The following is a 16,024-nucleotide window of genomic DNA, read 5'->3' on the forward strand; positions in this document are numbered from 1 at the left end:
TACTAAATAAATGCATTAAAAGTGCCAAGGTAGGGAGTTTAGCTTAATGCTAACCAACGTAGCCAGCCATAGCTGTGTTTCTACACGGAGGCGTAGTCGGGTTGCACCGGGTGTAACTAGCGAGCTAACACTAGGCCAGTTAGATGTAGCTAGCTAGCTTTAGATAATTGTCCGTGTGCGCAGCCGTAGCATGAACGCTTTACACGCGAATTTTGAGAGACAGCAATAAAACTTATTGCTGTCACTGTGTTTTAAAGTCGCACTACTGTTGTCGTCGACGTGTTCGGCTTATTTGTTTTTCTCCCCTAGCTGTCTTGTGTTTTCTGTTAGCCTTCTGAGCTAGTCACAGTGTCGTATGGGTATCAGAGTTAGCAGTGACTTCGCCCGGCTGCTGGTTGCCTGATCTTTCATTTTGGACACGTCAAGGTAAACATTTAGCCATCGGCGCATTTGAAAGCTAGCTCATGATGAAGCCAAGCTTTAATGGTCGCTCTTCATTGCACTGCTTTTCAAATATGCACACGGCAACTAACGAACATGGAGCAAACATGTCAGATTGAGTTTGTTCACTTTAGCTCCTGTTAGCGATCACTTGTTATTACGGAGACTCCGATTTCTCTTAAGTGGAGCTAATGTAAGCTAACCTCTGGTGTCAAGCCCGTCTGTATGTTGAGTTATCAACTTATTTCTGTTAGAATAACAGTTGTTTCCTTAATTATTAAACCACTGTCATATTTATTTAAAAGAGCATTAGACTTAATTAGACTGATATCTGTCAACGGATAATGTTTAGATTATTTTCCAAGTAAGAAGACAAACTGTTCAGCTTTATTAATTTCTTCCTCAGATTCAAAGATTAATTTTATTGGTAAAACGTGTAAGCAGTCAGTGTGTACTGATTTCTTGGTCGACCTTTGACCTGTTACTCCACACTCAAAGATCAGTGTTGACACCCACTAATTATATTAAAGGAGTTCAATATGTTTCTGGACTGTGGGAGGAAGCCAGAGTACCGAGAGAGATCCCACTGTCTCCTTGGAAGTTCTACAAGCTTCAAACAGAAATGGTGGATTTGAACCCAGGACCTTCTTGCTGTGAAGCAGCTGTGAAGCAGCACTGCTAACAACTGCATTACTAAAAACATGTAGTTAGTGAGGTTAGGTTATTCTAAATTGTCCATAGATGTGAATGGTATTCTCTCTGTGTGTTAGCCCAGCGACAGACTGGTGACCTGTCCAGGGGGTACCCTGCCTCTTGCCTTATGGAAGCTGGGATTGACTCCAGCCCCCCCACAGCCCTGAATTGGATAAGTGGAAGAAAATAAATGGAGTTCAGTCTGGAAGTTGGGATGTAGTCAGTTTAAATGATTATCTGGATGAATTGTTTGTGTTTCAGAATGTCAAAAAATGGGAATTTGATTTCACACCACTCAAACTAACATTAAATTTAGACCAGCAGTCTAAATTCTGCAGATATTCAGGTCTGTATACTCAGGTTATAAAATAATGGTTAATCTTTACATTTTAGGAGCCCAGTACAGTAAATTTGTGAAACTTTTGTTGGAGGGGAAAACAAAACAAAGCTTGTCAGCCTTTGTGCTGATGAATCAAATCAGAATTCATAATAATAAGACTTTATTTAAATAGAACCTTTCAAAGGAGACTTTGACAAATGGCATTGAGAGCTGAAAAAACAACAACTGGATGTCAAGCAAGTGATCTAAAACAAGTCACTGTTTTCGTAACCTTTGTCATCACCTAGATTGTTCCAAACCTGATTCACCCAGACTGCAACAACAAGGTTGATTTAAATCTAAGCCTTACAAAGGTGAGGCTTAAATTTAATCAAAACAGTGAGAACGGCCACACCTGAGAATTCAAAGCTATGAACTGTTGATTAACTGACTCACTGTTTCAGTCAGTGTTGTTATGTAAGTACTAAAACTTTCAATCTGCCCCTCAAGGTTCCTCCAGTCTGTAGCTTAAGTTTAAGGGGTGTGATGTCAGAAACCAAGACCCCCACTCCCACCCCTGCTGGAGACACATACAAAGGATGGGTGTTCAAGTGGACAAATTACATCAAGGGGTATCAGCGGAGGTGGTTTGTACTGAGCAATGGGCTGCTGTCATACTACAGGTACACTTTTCTGCAAAACATTGGTATAGTTAAAATACATGTATATTATTCTATTTAGTTGCATTTTATTCCCAAAGTCAAATGATGCTCTTGTAATTCTTTACAGAACCCAGGCGGAGATGGGTCACACATGTCGAGGCACAATCAACTTGGCCACAGCTACTATCACTGTGGATGATGCCTGCAACTTTGTCATCTCCAATGGAGGGGCACAAACATATCACCTGAAGGCCAGCTGTGAGGTGGAACGTCAGAGATGGATCACTGCCCTGGAACTGGCTAAAGCCAAAGCGGTCCGCATGCAGGCAGAGTCAGGTAAAACAGACAAAATAGAGGAATTATTTAGTGCTTGTGTACTTATTTCCACTCACAGCCACTTTATTAGGTTCACCTTCTGTGTACTGGGTTGGACCCCTTTTCCCTTTGTACGTAATTCAACAAGGTGCTGGAAACATTCCTCAGATTTTGGTCCATATTGACGTGACACCATCACACAGTTTCTACAGATTTGTCAGCTGCACATCCATGATGTGAATCTCCCGTTCCATCACATCCCAAAAGTGCTCTATTGGATAGAGGTCTGATGACTGTGGAGGCCTTTTGAGTGCAGTGAACTCATTGTCATGTTTGAGATGTTTTGAGCTTTGTGATATGGCTGGAAGCAGTCATCAGAAGATGGGTACATAAAAGGATAGACATGGTCAACAGCAATACTCAGGTAGGTTGTGGTGGTTGATGCTTAGTTGGTTCTTCAACTACTTCAGTTGGTTATTTCAGTTATTGTTGCTTTCCTATCAGCTTGAAGCAATCTGGCCATTTTTCTCTGACATCAATTTTTGTTGAGAGAACTGCTGCTCACTGGATATCTTCTCAACAACCATGACACGTTTAAAGTCACTTAAATCACCTTTCTTCCCCATTCTGATGCTTGATTTGAACTTCAGCTGGTTTTCTTGACAATGTTTACATGCCTAAATGCACTTAGTTGCTTCAGTGTGATTGGCTGATTAGAAAACTGGTTAACATGCAGTTGCAACATGCACAACAGTGTACCTAATAAAAAAACCGGTGAGTGTAATTTTTCTAATCGGAGGCAGTGAGTGAGTTAGATATGGGTATGAGAAAGCAATTTTTGAATTGATTGTTTTGCTTTTCTCTGTTTGAATTCTTAACAGATGACTCAGGCGATGACTTCTCATCATCATCCCCACGCATTGCACAAGGTGGGGGGTCACAAAATTCAGAAGTCCAGTCTGCTCTCAGAACCCTGGGCAACAAAGTGGAGGATCTGAGCACCTGCAACGACCTGATCTCAAAGCATGGCTCTGCCCTCCAGAGGTCAGACTTGAACTTGTGCTTTTTGCTTTAATCTTCAGGCTAATACATGGCACGTCTCTACTTGTCTACCTAGGAAGGTTGTATCATGACTCAAATACGCACATGATTAACATTCAGAAAAAAACCCCTCAAAATTTGAAGTAATAACTCTGTAGCTTTGGCATTCAGTGACATGTTCAGATGTTTTGTGCTCAGAAGAGCCTATTATAAAGCCATTGATGTGTAAATTGATTACATATTGTCCAAACACCCAAAATTCAAATTATTTCAGGTCCTTAGCTGAACTGGATGGTTTACGTCTGACTGGAGAGGCCGGGGATAAGATTCGTCAGGTGACAGAAAGAGCCACTCTGTTCCGCATCACCTCTAACGCCATGATCAATGTAAGTGTCACAACCTTCTTCAGTCTGTCTACCTCTGCCTCATTAATTTATAATATAGATCAGAGGAGACCATGTCACTCTCTTACTGCACAGCAGTTTGCAAAAGTGTTTTGGTAATTTTGTCTCTCAGGCGTGCCGAGACTTCCTGGCGCTAGCTCAAGCTCACAGCAAGCGATGGAATAAGGCCCTGCAGGCTGAGCGGGAGCAGAGAGTGAGGCTGGAGGAGACTTTAGAGCAACTGGCCAAACAGCACAATCACCTAGAGCGAGCATTCAGGGGGGCTTCACAGGCTAATGCTAGTCCAGACAATAAAAGTAAGTTGTGACCCTGACAAGCACAATGGGAAAGAGTTGTTTCCTAGCTTAGTGTTGTTTCTCTTTACTTTGTTTCTTTATTGCTTCATCTTTATGGTATTCATTTATCCCCTTTGGAGTTGTCAGGAAGGGCATCCGGTGTAAAAGGGGAGAGGGGGAGAGGGGTTTTCAGCCACCTCATACATGCTCTTGTCCAGTCCTCCAAAATCCCAACTGCACGGTGCTTGATGTGGATGACGTTGTGTGCTGACTGGTTGACAAGTGGGCAGGAGCAGGGAAGGGGGCAACAGCAAAGTTTACCAGGAGTGGAAGAAGGATGAAAAAAACCTCGTAGTTTAAAAAAAAAAAATACAGCATGATAAGCACAGCTGCAGTTTCATTGCCTTTAACACTCAGTTTCACTTCAACTCTTTATGTGTTAAAACTTCACTATTCTCCTTGGCTGCCTGATAAAATGACAACAGTGTAAACAAGAGTAGCCCAGAGACTGGTTGTATCACATAGTTATGACACTGCCCTTATCTGATAACAGACGCTCTCTGTAGGTAGATGCACAGCCCGAAGCTGTGTGCGGGCTGTCATTGTGCTACCACCACTGAACCATAATTTCACCATCAGCGTTTTTGCACTTCCTGTTCCTTTGTCCTGAAGTCAGGGAACTCCTGTAAAGTTTTGTTTCAAAGTGGCTAAATGACTCTGCAGAAGCAGAGACATTCAGCTGCATTATGCCAAACACAGGCGCACACACAGGTGGTGACATTAAAGTAATGCCTCTGAGGTGTAGTTTAATTATGGGCTAATGTTACTGTTTTACTTCCTGCCATTGGGTTTATATGCATCCAAAATGATCAAATTGATGTCAGCTTGTTGAGAGTATTCCTGAGCAAAACTTATAAGTATCATTAACTTCATTTCCCACGGAGATTAATTTCAGCAGTAATCCGAAAGCCTTTGGGAAAGATTTCACTGGCTTTTTGTCAAGTGAACCAGGGCTATGCTAAATTGTGGTTGGCATTCAATCCACAAAGATTTTGTGGTTACTGCAGCTTTTGTGATGAGACACAAGGAAACAAGGAAAATAAAATCAAGATCTGAAACTAACAATGGCACTATGTAGTAATAAAAAGATTTCTTTCTAATTCATTAAACTTGTAAAATGAATGAGTTGTTGGCCGAACCACAGGTTGGGATCTACTGTTAATTATCAGGTAGCTGTTTAAGCCAGTTTTCCCAAGCAAAATTTCTAATGAATACATCATCCCATATTAGCAGATGTGAAGGATTGCAGCTTTTTTTGTCCTTCTTTTTTTAACATTAAATGCCATTCAATTCTTAATATTCTTGGAAAATCACATTTCAGTTTCCGTATATGGAAAAACTTTGATGGTTGTTTTTGTTAAGGTGCAGCTGGGCCAGGGAAAGGTGAGGCCAGTGACGAGGATGACGACAATGAATTCTTTGATGCCATGGAGGAGGCTCCGGAGTTTATCACTGTACCTGCGGACCCCCAGTTCCACAAGTTAGTATCTTTTCCTTAACCCCCCCAAACACATGTTTACCTGTCACTGAGTCATGTTTCCCTAAGACTTTGTGTGTGGCTTACCTTTTTTTTATTTATTTATTTATGTATTCAGACCACTTCCTTGTATTCCATTTAAGTATGTAGTTTCCTAAAGCCAGTCGGGCATTGTGTTGTCATGGATTGTTTTGTTTAGTTTAGTTTAAATTCCTCTCGTGACACGTCTGTTAAAATACCTGATTGTCTACCAACCTCTGTGTCGCTGACAAAATGTGTTTATTTTTTTATCTCTCACAGAAGGTCGAGCAGTAGTATCAGCGGTTTCAACAGTGAAATATGTGCTGATGACCAATCGGTAGGCCTCAAATGTCTGAATCACTGAAATCTTATTTTAATATTGAATCCCGTCATTTAAGATAACAGAGGTTAAGTGAAAAGCTGCAATAGGATGACAGGTTTATTCATGCATGATTTTATTGCTGTGGTAATGAATGAAAACTATTTTTAACACTGACTCAAAGGGAGCTGTTGGACAAAGATTTGTTTTCACTTCCAGCGTGTTTATTGATAGATGTTTCTTCCTCTTAGCTTAATGAGGAGCCTCTTGTGATGAACCAGGAGTCCCCCTCCCAGGAGTTAGTACCCTTGAAGAAGAGGCGGAAACGCATCCCAGACAAACCAAACTACTCTCTCAACCTTTGGAGCATCATGAAAAACTGCATCGGCAAAGAGCTGTCTAAGATCCCGATGCCTGTAAGTGTTTTGTTGTACAGATTCCTAAACATCCAGTCAGAGTCACTGAAAGTTTGTTGCCTCTCTCGCTCATCCATCTGTGCAACCCCCATTAGCTTCTCTTTTCATATTGTTGTGGGGTTTTTTTATGGGTCGCCCAAATATGTTAACATTTTAAAATTTTTGTTTTTCATCCATCTAAAAAGGACATCTGATCAGTTTACTTGTGGACAATCTCTTTGCTCCTTTTGTGAAAATTGAATTTAATGTTCAGTCACAAAGAACTTTGATAAAATACTTACAGCAGAGCATCTTATTCATAACATTCAATTTATAAGAGTGTTTGTGTGCCTCGTAACACCCCTCCTACCCCAACCTATCACTGCCTATGAAGTCTAATAATGTTTCGCTAGTTTGTGTAGTTAAAGCAACCCATCATGAAGCTGGAGCCTCCTTTCTGCTGTACAGGGTTAGCGACATTCTGTGAGAGCTTTTGAAGATGAAAATATATTTATCGACAAATCTACTAAGATCAAGTTTTGTTTATTCGTGAAACACACTGCAGGTCACACTTAAGATCTGAGTCAGGAGATCTTAAATCCTAAAATGTGCCACCATAGAGTCCAGACACACAGATATGTGTCAGGCCTTCATCTTGATCATTGGTGAGATAACTGAGCCCATGTTTGGCTTTGGCCTCTGTCAGCTGAAGACTGCATCATCTTGGCTTCAGTCATAACAAAGACTCTGTTGTGTGTCTCTGCTACAAACATGTGAATATGCATGTCAGCTAAGTACAGCCTAGCAGGGAGAAACCATTTCTTTTTTAAAGCATTTTGTGTTAATTGCATGCTTTATAACTTGACATGTTGGAACACATTTGGACAATTTTGTTAGAACATTTATGTTTCCAAAATCAGATTTTAAGTTGAGGATGCACTGATCCAGCTTTTTTCCCCCCGTTCACATATAAATACAGTTATCTTGGCTTTCGGTATCTGCCATTAGCCAGTACAGATCTTCTACAGTACAGATCCAATACAGTGCTTCTCACTGAAAAGAAGCGTCTGGGAATCAGTATTTTATGTGTAAGGCAACATGAGGCTCAACTTAACATCTCACATTCCGCCAGATCACCGGTGATCTGTCTATGGTTGAGGTTTAGGGATAGGGTTGGGTTTTGTTCTGGTTGCATGCTAAACTGGCGAACTTTTACTCTAGATTGACTGCCAGTGACCTGGTAGATGTTAAGTGATTTAAACATTGTTTCCTAAATTTGTACAACAGAACAAATGAATGCCATATATATTTCTGTTTACTAAAGAGATCCTCTGTAACAAAAAGTCTTATGTAAGAATTTATTTGCATTTGTTTGATTTCAGCTCAGTGTGAGAGTCTATGCTGTTCTTTGTCATTTGTGACTATGCTAAATTTACTTCATTCACAGTAGAGCAGACCAGAGACACATGATTATACTAATAATAACTCTTTGTCACTGTAACTGTAATAAAAGCTTTCCAAGAAGTGAAGAGGGAACACAAAACTGACCACAGTTTGTGGTTGAGTCACAAAATATAGCATCAAGTGTGAAATACCTCAAAACTGCTGATGCTTTGCTGTTAGCTTCCTCTGTGCTGTCAAAGCTGTCCCAGAAGGAAGCAGTGCATAGTCTAGTAAACAGAGAATAATATAGAGCTGAATTGAATAGATCAGCCTGTGGTCACTTCTACCCAGTCTAACTTTTTGATTCAGGATCAGACCATCCATCCGTCTATCAGCTTGGTTACTGGCAATTATACAGAATGCAACTATAGTTGAATATTCTCATTTTGCTTTCTAGGTTAATTTCAATGAGCCCATCTCCATGCTGCAACGGTTATCTGAGGACCTCGAGTACCACGAGTTGCTGGATAAGGCTGCTAAGTGTCAGAACTCTTTGGAGCAGATGTGCTACGTGGCTGCCTTCGCAGTTTCCGCATACTCAACCACCGTCTACCGCACAGGAAAGCCCTTCAACCCTCTGCTGGGAGAAACATATGAGCTGGACCGAAAGAAAGAAAGTGGCTACCGCTCCCTCTGTGAGCAGGTGAGGGAAGAAAAACAAACAAACAAGAGACTGGAAGGCTTTCGAGCAGGAAGTGAAACTCAAGATAGACTGAATGCCAGGAAGAACGAATTAAAAAAATATATCCCACTGACTCAGCATTAGGAGACAATTGTGCTTCTTTTTTCTGTGAATTTGGGGTTACACATGTTAACAGGGAACCAGAATTGTTTACAAATCAGATCAGAAATGAAAAAACATCATATTTTTTAAATTTACGTAGAGACCTGAAGTGGTCACTTTTTTTTGTTTTTTTTTAAAATGTACGTAATAAATTTGGGCTCATTACACCAACCTAAAACACTCTAAAGTCACTGGTTCATCCTGAAAAAGCTTATTTGTGGAGGAGGAAATAAAATGGATGCTTAAATAGTGTGTGTGTGTGTGTGTGTGTGTGTGTGTGTGTGTGTGTGTGTGTGTGTGTGTGTGTGTGTGTGTGTGTGTGTGTGTGTGTGTGTGTGTGGTGTGTGTGTGTGTGTGTGTGTAAAAAGTTTAAATCATGTTTAATGATGAGGAGAATAATTGGATTTACAGCGTAGAATTTGATGCCGCTGTATAAATTATTTTTCATGTCACATTTCAGATTTATTAGACTAAATTTGAGTCACATCTATTAGGAGTCACTCAGATCTACAAAGAATAGCACATTGCTTTGTTGAATCAATTGTCACCTTTTTCCCAGGTGAGTCACCACCCGCCAGCAGCTGCACATCATGCCATCTCCGATCGTGGCTGGACCCTGAGGCAAGAAATCACAGTTGCCAGCAAGTTCAGGGGCAAATACCTCTCCATTATGCCTTTGGGTAAGAGACAGCCTGGTTCAGAGTATAAAACATGCTGTTCTTCCACATTGCCGAGGACAAAAGATCTATGCAGAATTTATGATTGACAGAGGAGTGTACCAGTCCACATTTTTTCATAATAATTTCACAATTTGTTTTGCAGGCACAATTCACGCAGTCTTTAAGAAGAGCAATAATCACTACACATGGAAGAAAGTTACCACCACGGTGCACAACATAATCGTTGGAAAATTATGGATCGATCAGGTGAGCCCACCACCCCACCCCCCACATGCTAGGAAAAGTGCCAAAGAAGCGACACTTGACACCGACTAATTGCTCCAGTTAGTTGGTGCGGTGATCTTGATTTGTAGGGTGGATACCAAAAACAAAACACACACACACACACACAGCTAGCATTGGTATGCTGGAATTATGTAGTTAAACTTCTTTGAACTCGTGCACGTACACAATATACAAAGGTACTTTGAGCTGCGCCCTTACTGAATATTTGTTGTCAGAGACATTTTCTATGAAACACAGCAACCAAGCCAGAACCTTTGGCATCATTTTGGAAAGTCATCTCAGTTTTGACAATCATTTTAATAAGGGCACCAGAACTGATTTCAACCACTTACAAGAAATCAAAAGTTGCTAATTCTCAAAGTGACTGAGAGAAATTGGCCCATGCATTCATACCGAGCAGGTTCAGGGTTCTAGCTAGTGGATGATCGCCTGGTGCTGCACCGGGTTGAGAATGATCCAAATCATCAGTAGGATGACTTCTGCTTGTTCAGAATGCAGCAGCCAGAATCCGTACACACATATGGAAACGTGAACATACCCCAGCACTGAAGTCCCTTCATTGGCTCCCAGTTCAACATAGACTTACCTGTAAAGTCCTTTTTATTAGTTCATAAAACTCTCAAAGGTTTGGGTACCTAGTACATCTCTGATTTGCTCAGTGTCATCAGGTCACCAGATGGAGATCTTTGAACTGTTCCCAGAATTAGAGCCAAGTGTGCTGAGGGTGCTTTCAGTTATTGTGGTCCTGTTTTTTGGAATAAACTGCCTGCTGACCTGAGGTCAGTTAAAGCTGTGTCTTTATTCAGAAACAGACTCAAACCTTCTTTCTCAAGCTTAATAATCCCAGTTCTCATTTTTATTTTAACTCTACTCTTAGCTGTGCAGTACTATAATACTACTTAACTCAAGCATTAAGTTAAATACTCATCCAGTTGATATTGTGATGTTTCCCTCCTCACTGTACTTCCATTTGTTTCTCTTCCAGTCTGGCGAGATAGACGTAGTAAACCACACCACTGGAGACCGCTGCCATTTGAAGTTTGCTCCTTACAGCTACTTCTCCAGAGATGTAGCCAGAAAGGTGAGAAAGATGCAGGAGACTGAAAGATTTAGTCCTCGTGTTTCTCTACCCCGCTATCCACATAGTTGGTGCATCAAGTTCTAAGTTTAATTATCTTATGCACAATAAACAGGCACCTTTTATTATACAGGGTTTCCTTTATCACATTATCTAGATTATGTCTATATTAGCTGCTTTTACAGTCTGCAGTTACCTTATGCTGTGTTTTACTTTGATCATTTTTTTGATTCCTTCTGACAAAAAAAAACAAACAAAAAAAACTTCTAACAGGAAAATAAAGTAATTACAGTGTGTTAGGATTTTAATCAAACTGCTGTTGTATTTAACACTCTTTTCTGTCCCCCTGTCCATTGTGCTCGATGGATCATGATGCTTTGCTCTTCTGCTTACTCCCTCTCTTCTGTTTTCAGGTGACCGGTGTGGTGATGGATAAAGATGGAAAGGCGCACTACGTGCTGTCGGGCACGTGGGACGAGAAGATGGAGTTTTCCAGGGTGATGCAGAGCAGCCGAGGAGGCGAGAACGGCACCGAGGGCAAACAGAAGACAGTCTATCAGACACTTAAAGCCAGAGAGTTGTGGAGAAGAAACCCTTTACCGTAAGTGCTGTCACAGCAAAGCTGGGTATTTGTAAAACTGGGACATGCGTCAATTACCCATCTTATGTAAATATCAACTTCTAAGCCAGTAATTGATGACAAGCTATCCCATCTATTCTTGTTGCTGTGTGTTGTTTTTGCTTTCCTGGAATTCTGATTTTGAACCAATGCCAACTTCACAAAGAATAACAAAAAAAAAAAAAAAAAGCTAATCAGCATCTTACATTAAAGTTAGACCTCTATGTGTGTTAAGGCATGCAACAATAACATATTAAACTGTTTAAAATACAATAAAACAAAATTGAGAACTTTTTTTGAACCTAAGAAGCAACTGTGACCTTCAGCTTTTGAAGTAAAAATTAACCTTACACAAAAACATGGTTGTCATCATTAAATGGGTGTAGTTTGTGTGACATATATCTGACAGATTTTTGTCTCAAAGCGCTGCTGTTTTCCGTCATTGTCCTCAGTGAGGGAGCAGAAACCATGTACTACTTTACTGCCTTGGCTTTAACCCTGAATGAGCCAGAGGAGGGCGTGGCTCCCACCGACAGCCGACGCCGACCCGACCAACGTTTAATGGAAGACGGTCGCTGGGACGAGGCCAATGCGGAGAAGCAGCGGCTCGAGGAGAAGCAGCGCAGCGCGCGCCGTGAGAGGGAGAGGGAGGCTGCAAGTCAGCGCACCTCCAGCCAATCAGAAGAAGGTTAGACTCAAACTTGTTTCCTTCTTTACTCCTCTCTGCTCTGCAGGGGCAAAATCATGAATAATGGGGTAAAAATATCTCTGTGACACCCCCCCTTTGTTTTTTCTCCCCCTAAAAGCTGTGGATGAGGACTCTGTTACTGATCCCTCCCTGAAAAGCAAGTATTCTTTTTTCTGATCTTTTAAACTGTCTGCACCTCATGGTTAGATTCATGTTTCTCTAGCTAGAAGTTCTTTAACTATTTTTTTTTTTTTTTTTACCCTCTTTCAGGTGCACCTCACGACAACTACATGGCACTTTGGTTCGAGCGCTGCGAGGACCCAATCACAGGTGAGCAGGTTCACATCTATAAGGGAGGCTACTGGGAAGCTAAGGAACGCGGAAGCTGGGAGGGTTGCCCCAACATATTTTGATCGCAGCACTGATTGCGAAATGCCCTGAAGAGACTGAACATCAAAGGCCTGCTGCTCCCCTTCTTGGACGGCTGCTTCCTTCCAGTGGCTCTCTGTTCTAAGAGATCTCCAGGATGGTCACTGCTCTCCACAGTGAGGGCAGGATTTTCTCTCCCCCGGCTCATATTTGGTGTCCCCCTTGTTGCTGTCACATATCTGGGAGGACTGGAATGAAAAATTTCTTTGCGGTTTGGGTGCTTTTTGTCACGTGAGCACAAGTGGGAGGACGTGAAATGAGCAGTGCTTCCAAATAAAGTTTGTTCATTCTTTCAGATCATGAGCTTTTCATTTGAAGTGATTTTGGGGTTTTCCTGTTGTCATCCATACCATGTCTGGTAATAACTTTTGGTAATAAATAAAAAAGGGGATAAAACCTGATTGTGATTAAAAGTATTTTTTATTGAAATGTCAACTGGTGGCCTTCAAGACTTTAGCAAGTTTTTTTTTTTTTGTTTTTTTTTTGTTAATCTCTGATTTAGTGTCTTAATGTAATGAGGTAATGGTTGTAGTGTGCTCTTTTGTATGATTGCTTATCTGCTCTTCCATCACTTTACAACAGGGCCGCTGTGCGATGCAGTGTGCTTTAAAAAAAAGATTACCTTTCACACTCATGTTTATTTTGGGTATGTTTCTTTACCAAGGCCTAATGGGAAGAATAGTGGTAAAATTATGGTGTGGTTACAAGCCCTAAAAACTTTGTCTTTGCCTTAGAAAGGAAGAACCTGCACTTACTTGCATTTACATCACAGTGTGGATAAAATATTGGCATTTACAGCTGATTTCTTGTACAAACTTTGGAAAAGTAATTCAGAAATGGCAAAAGAAAAAGTTCCAGTGTTGAGAAAATCTCACATTCTAATTTACTTCAATAATAAATAATTAAACTACCCTTTTTCACAATGCTGGAATAATATTTTGCCATTTTTTTAGTCAAGTGGTAACCAAGTTGGCTGTTTAAAAAAAAAATTTAAAAAAAAATGTAAAAGTAGAATACAAGTTTTTAAACGGTGTGGGATGCTTGCTGTGCTTTTGTATTGACTGTAAAACAGACAAATGAGTGAATGAAATAAATGTTCATACATATGCAACTACATTTTGACACCAAAAACACAGGATATATGTATGTGTGTGTGTGTGTGCATTTCATAATTTTGTTTGTAAGTGTACTTAAAAATGAAGAATAAAGAATTTAAAATCATTGCATTATAAAATAACTGATTTTATAAATGTATAAAAAAAAATCATATTGTAGTATTAAGGCTGTAATGTTTTTTTTTCTTGTATTTTTGGTTCCTCTCAATATTGGTAGAAGGCTTTCTTCATTTACAGAAAAAAGGGAGTTTCAGTACTTGATTCAGAGGGGAGATGTGACATTGTTCAGTATTTTGTTTTAACAAAAAAATCTAAAATAAATGCTCTAATGTAAAACAGTACCTTTTTTTTTAAGTTATTAATCTGGGAGTGTGAAGGTTAGCTATATCAGTTCTTTCAAACATTTAGTTAAGTCCATAGGTTTGTAGTTTTGTACACCATAGTTATTTCAAGAGGTTTTACAAAAGTATCGTGTAGCCCTGAAATTTGCCTGAAGTCTGGAATGTCACCAAATACTGTTTCCTCTCTTGGGATGCTCTGTGAGGCCTTTACCGCCTCCACCTTCAGCTGCTGCATGTTTGTGGCTCCCTGCCTTCAGTTTTGTCTTCAGTAACCAGGTGTTGAGATCAGGTGACTGACTTGACCTTTCATTTCTTTGAGAAAACCTTGAGTTATTTTTGCAGTATGTTTTTATACATCTGGACCAGGGATCCTCACATCCAGGCCTTGAGTGCTGGTGTCCTGCAGCGTTTAGATCGGTCTCTGATCCAACACACCTGAATGAAATGGCTGAATTACCTCCTCAGAATTTAGTCACACTTTCCAGAATCCTGCTAATGACTTCTATATTTGACTCAGGTGTGTTGAAGCCTGGATGTGAGGATCCCTGATCGAGACTGTGAAGCACTGTCTGATCAGATTTGCCTGAATCTGAATAGAGAGCACAGTGCTTCATTCCTGCTGCTTCCATCAGCAGTCACATGGAACTACTACACTGCTCAAAAAAAAAAAAAAAAAAAAAAAAAGGAACACTCAAATAACACATCCTAGATCTGAATGAATGAAATATTCTCATTGAATACTTTGTTCTGTACAAAGTTGAATGGGCTGACAACAAAAATCACGTAAAAATCATCAATGGAAATCAAATTTATTAACCAATGGAGGGCTGGATTTGGAGTCACACACAAAAGTAAAGTGGAAAAACACACTACAGGCTGATCCAACTTTGATGTAAAGTCAAAATGAGGCTCAGTATTGTGTGTGGCCTCCACATGCCTGTATGACCTCCCTACAATGCCTGGGCATGCTCCTGATGAGGTGGCGGATGGTCTCCTGAGGGATCTCCTCCCAGACCTGGACTAAAGCATCCGCCAACTCCTGGACAGTCTGTTGGTGGATGGAGCGAGACATGATGTCCCAGATGTGCTCAATCGGATTCAAGTCTGAGGAACGGGTGGACCAGTCCATAGCTTCAATGCCTTCATCTTGCAGGAACTGCTGACACACTCCAGCCACATGAGGTCTAGCATTGTCCTGCATTAGGAGGAACCCAGGGCCAACCGCACCAGCATATGGTCTCACAAGGGGTCTGAGGATCTCATCTCGGTACCTAATGGCAGTCACGCTACCTCTGGCGAGCACATGGAGGGCTGTGCGGCCCTCCAAAGAAATGCCACCCCACACCATTACTGGTCATTTTGCAGGGCTCTGGCAGTGGTCCTCCTGTTCCTCCTTGCACAAAGGCGGAGGTAGCGGTCCTGCTGCTGGGTTGTTGCCCTCCTACAGCCTCCTCCACATCCCCTGGTGTACTGGCCTGTCTCCTGGTAGCGCCTCCAGCCTCTGGACACTACGCTGACAGACACAGCAAACCTTCTTGCCACAGCTGGCATTGATGTGCCATCCTGGATGAGCTGCACTACCTGAGCCACTTGTGCAGGTTGTAGAGTCCGTCTCATGCTACCACGAGTGTGAAAGCACCACCAACATTCAAAAGTGACCAAAACATCATCCAGAAAGCATAGGTACTGAGAAGTGGTCTGTGGTCCCCACCTGCAGAACCACTCCTTTATTGAGTGTGTCTTGCTAATTGCCAATAATTTCCACCTGTTGTCTATTCCATTTGCACAACAGCATGTGAAATTGATTGTCAATCAGTGTTGCTTCCTAAGTGGACAATTTGATTTCACAGAGGTTTGATTTACTTGGAGGTATATTGTGTTGTTTAAGTGTTCCCTTTATTTTTTTGAGCAGTGTATATTTACTAGCGACCTGGTAACACTGGCAGCCATAAATGCCAATGCCTTGCCTGATGTGGTATGTTTTTTTCCTCCCTTCTTCTCCATATTTTTCCCATTATTCTGGTACAAGTTCATTATTCTTGTTCCTCTGTCCATTGAATTTTTTGCAGGGTTTCTGCCAGCCTAATCTGACCTCCTTGTTTCTGTGTTAATTGGAGATAATAATTGATAATGATACACC

General features: G+C 41.0%; 1 protein-coding gene across 3 annotated transcripts; it reads left to right on the forward strand.

The window, feature by feature from the left end:
* Positions 1-109: 109 nt before the first annotated feature.
* LOC115797144 (oxysterol-binding protein 1-like) lies at positions 110-13,649 on the forward strand. 3 transcript variants are annotated; one of them, XM_030753630.1, is made up of 17 exons: positions 110-426; positions 1,964-2,136; positions 2,243-2,451; positions 3,312-3,474; positions 3,746-3,857; positions 3,988-4,171; positions 5,573-5,690; positions 5,988-6,045; positions 6,279-6,443; positions 8,263-8,508; positions 9,209-9,329; positions 9,472-9,575; positions 10,600-10,695; positions 11,106-11,293; positions 11,764-11,999; positions 12,118-12,156; positions 12,270-13,649. In XM_030753630.1, the coding sequence occupies exons 2-17, from the start codon at positions 2,000-2,002 to the stop codon at positions 12,410-12,412; spliced, it is 2,319 nt and encodes a 772-aa protein (XP_030609490.1). In that variant the 5' UTR covers positions 110-426; positions 1,964-1,999; the 3' UTR covers positions 12,413-13,649. The 3 variants fall into 3 exon arrangements, with proteins under 3 accessions (XP_030609490.1, XP_030609493.1, XP_030609491.1); XM_030753633.1 differs by having other exon boundaries at positions 5,991-6,045; XM_030753631.1 differs by lacking the exon at positions 110-426 and adding an exon at positions 491-664.
* The last annotated feature ends 2,375 nt before the right edge of the window (positions 13,650-16,024 follow it).

This window comes from Archocentrus centrarchus, chromosome 18 (genome assembly GCF_007364275.1).
Source record: "Archocentrus centrarchus isolate MPI-CPG fArcCen1 chromosome 18, fArcCen1, whole genome shotgun sequence".
Lineage (NCBI taxonomy): Eukaryota > Metazoa > Chordata > Actinopteri > Cichliformes > Cichlidae > Archocentrus > Archocentrus centrarchus.

Coding starts and splice junctions, on each gene's coding strand:
- LOC115797144 (XM_030753630.1), top strand. CDS start 2,000: ATGTCAGAAACCAAGACCCCCACTCCCACCCCTGCTGGAGACACATAC. Junction 6,046..6,278: donor TATGTGCTGATGACCAATCG/GTAGGCCTCAAA, acceptor TCTTCCTCTTAG/CTTAATGAGGAGCCTCTTGT. Junction 10,696..11,105: donor CCAGAGATGTAGCCAGAAAG/GTGAGAAAGATG, acceptor TTCTGTTTTCAG/GTGACCGGTGTGGTGATGGA.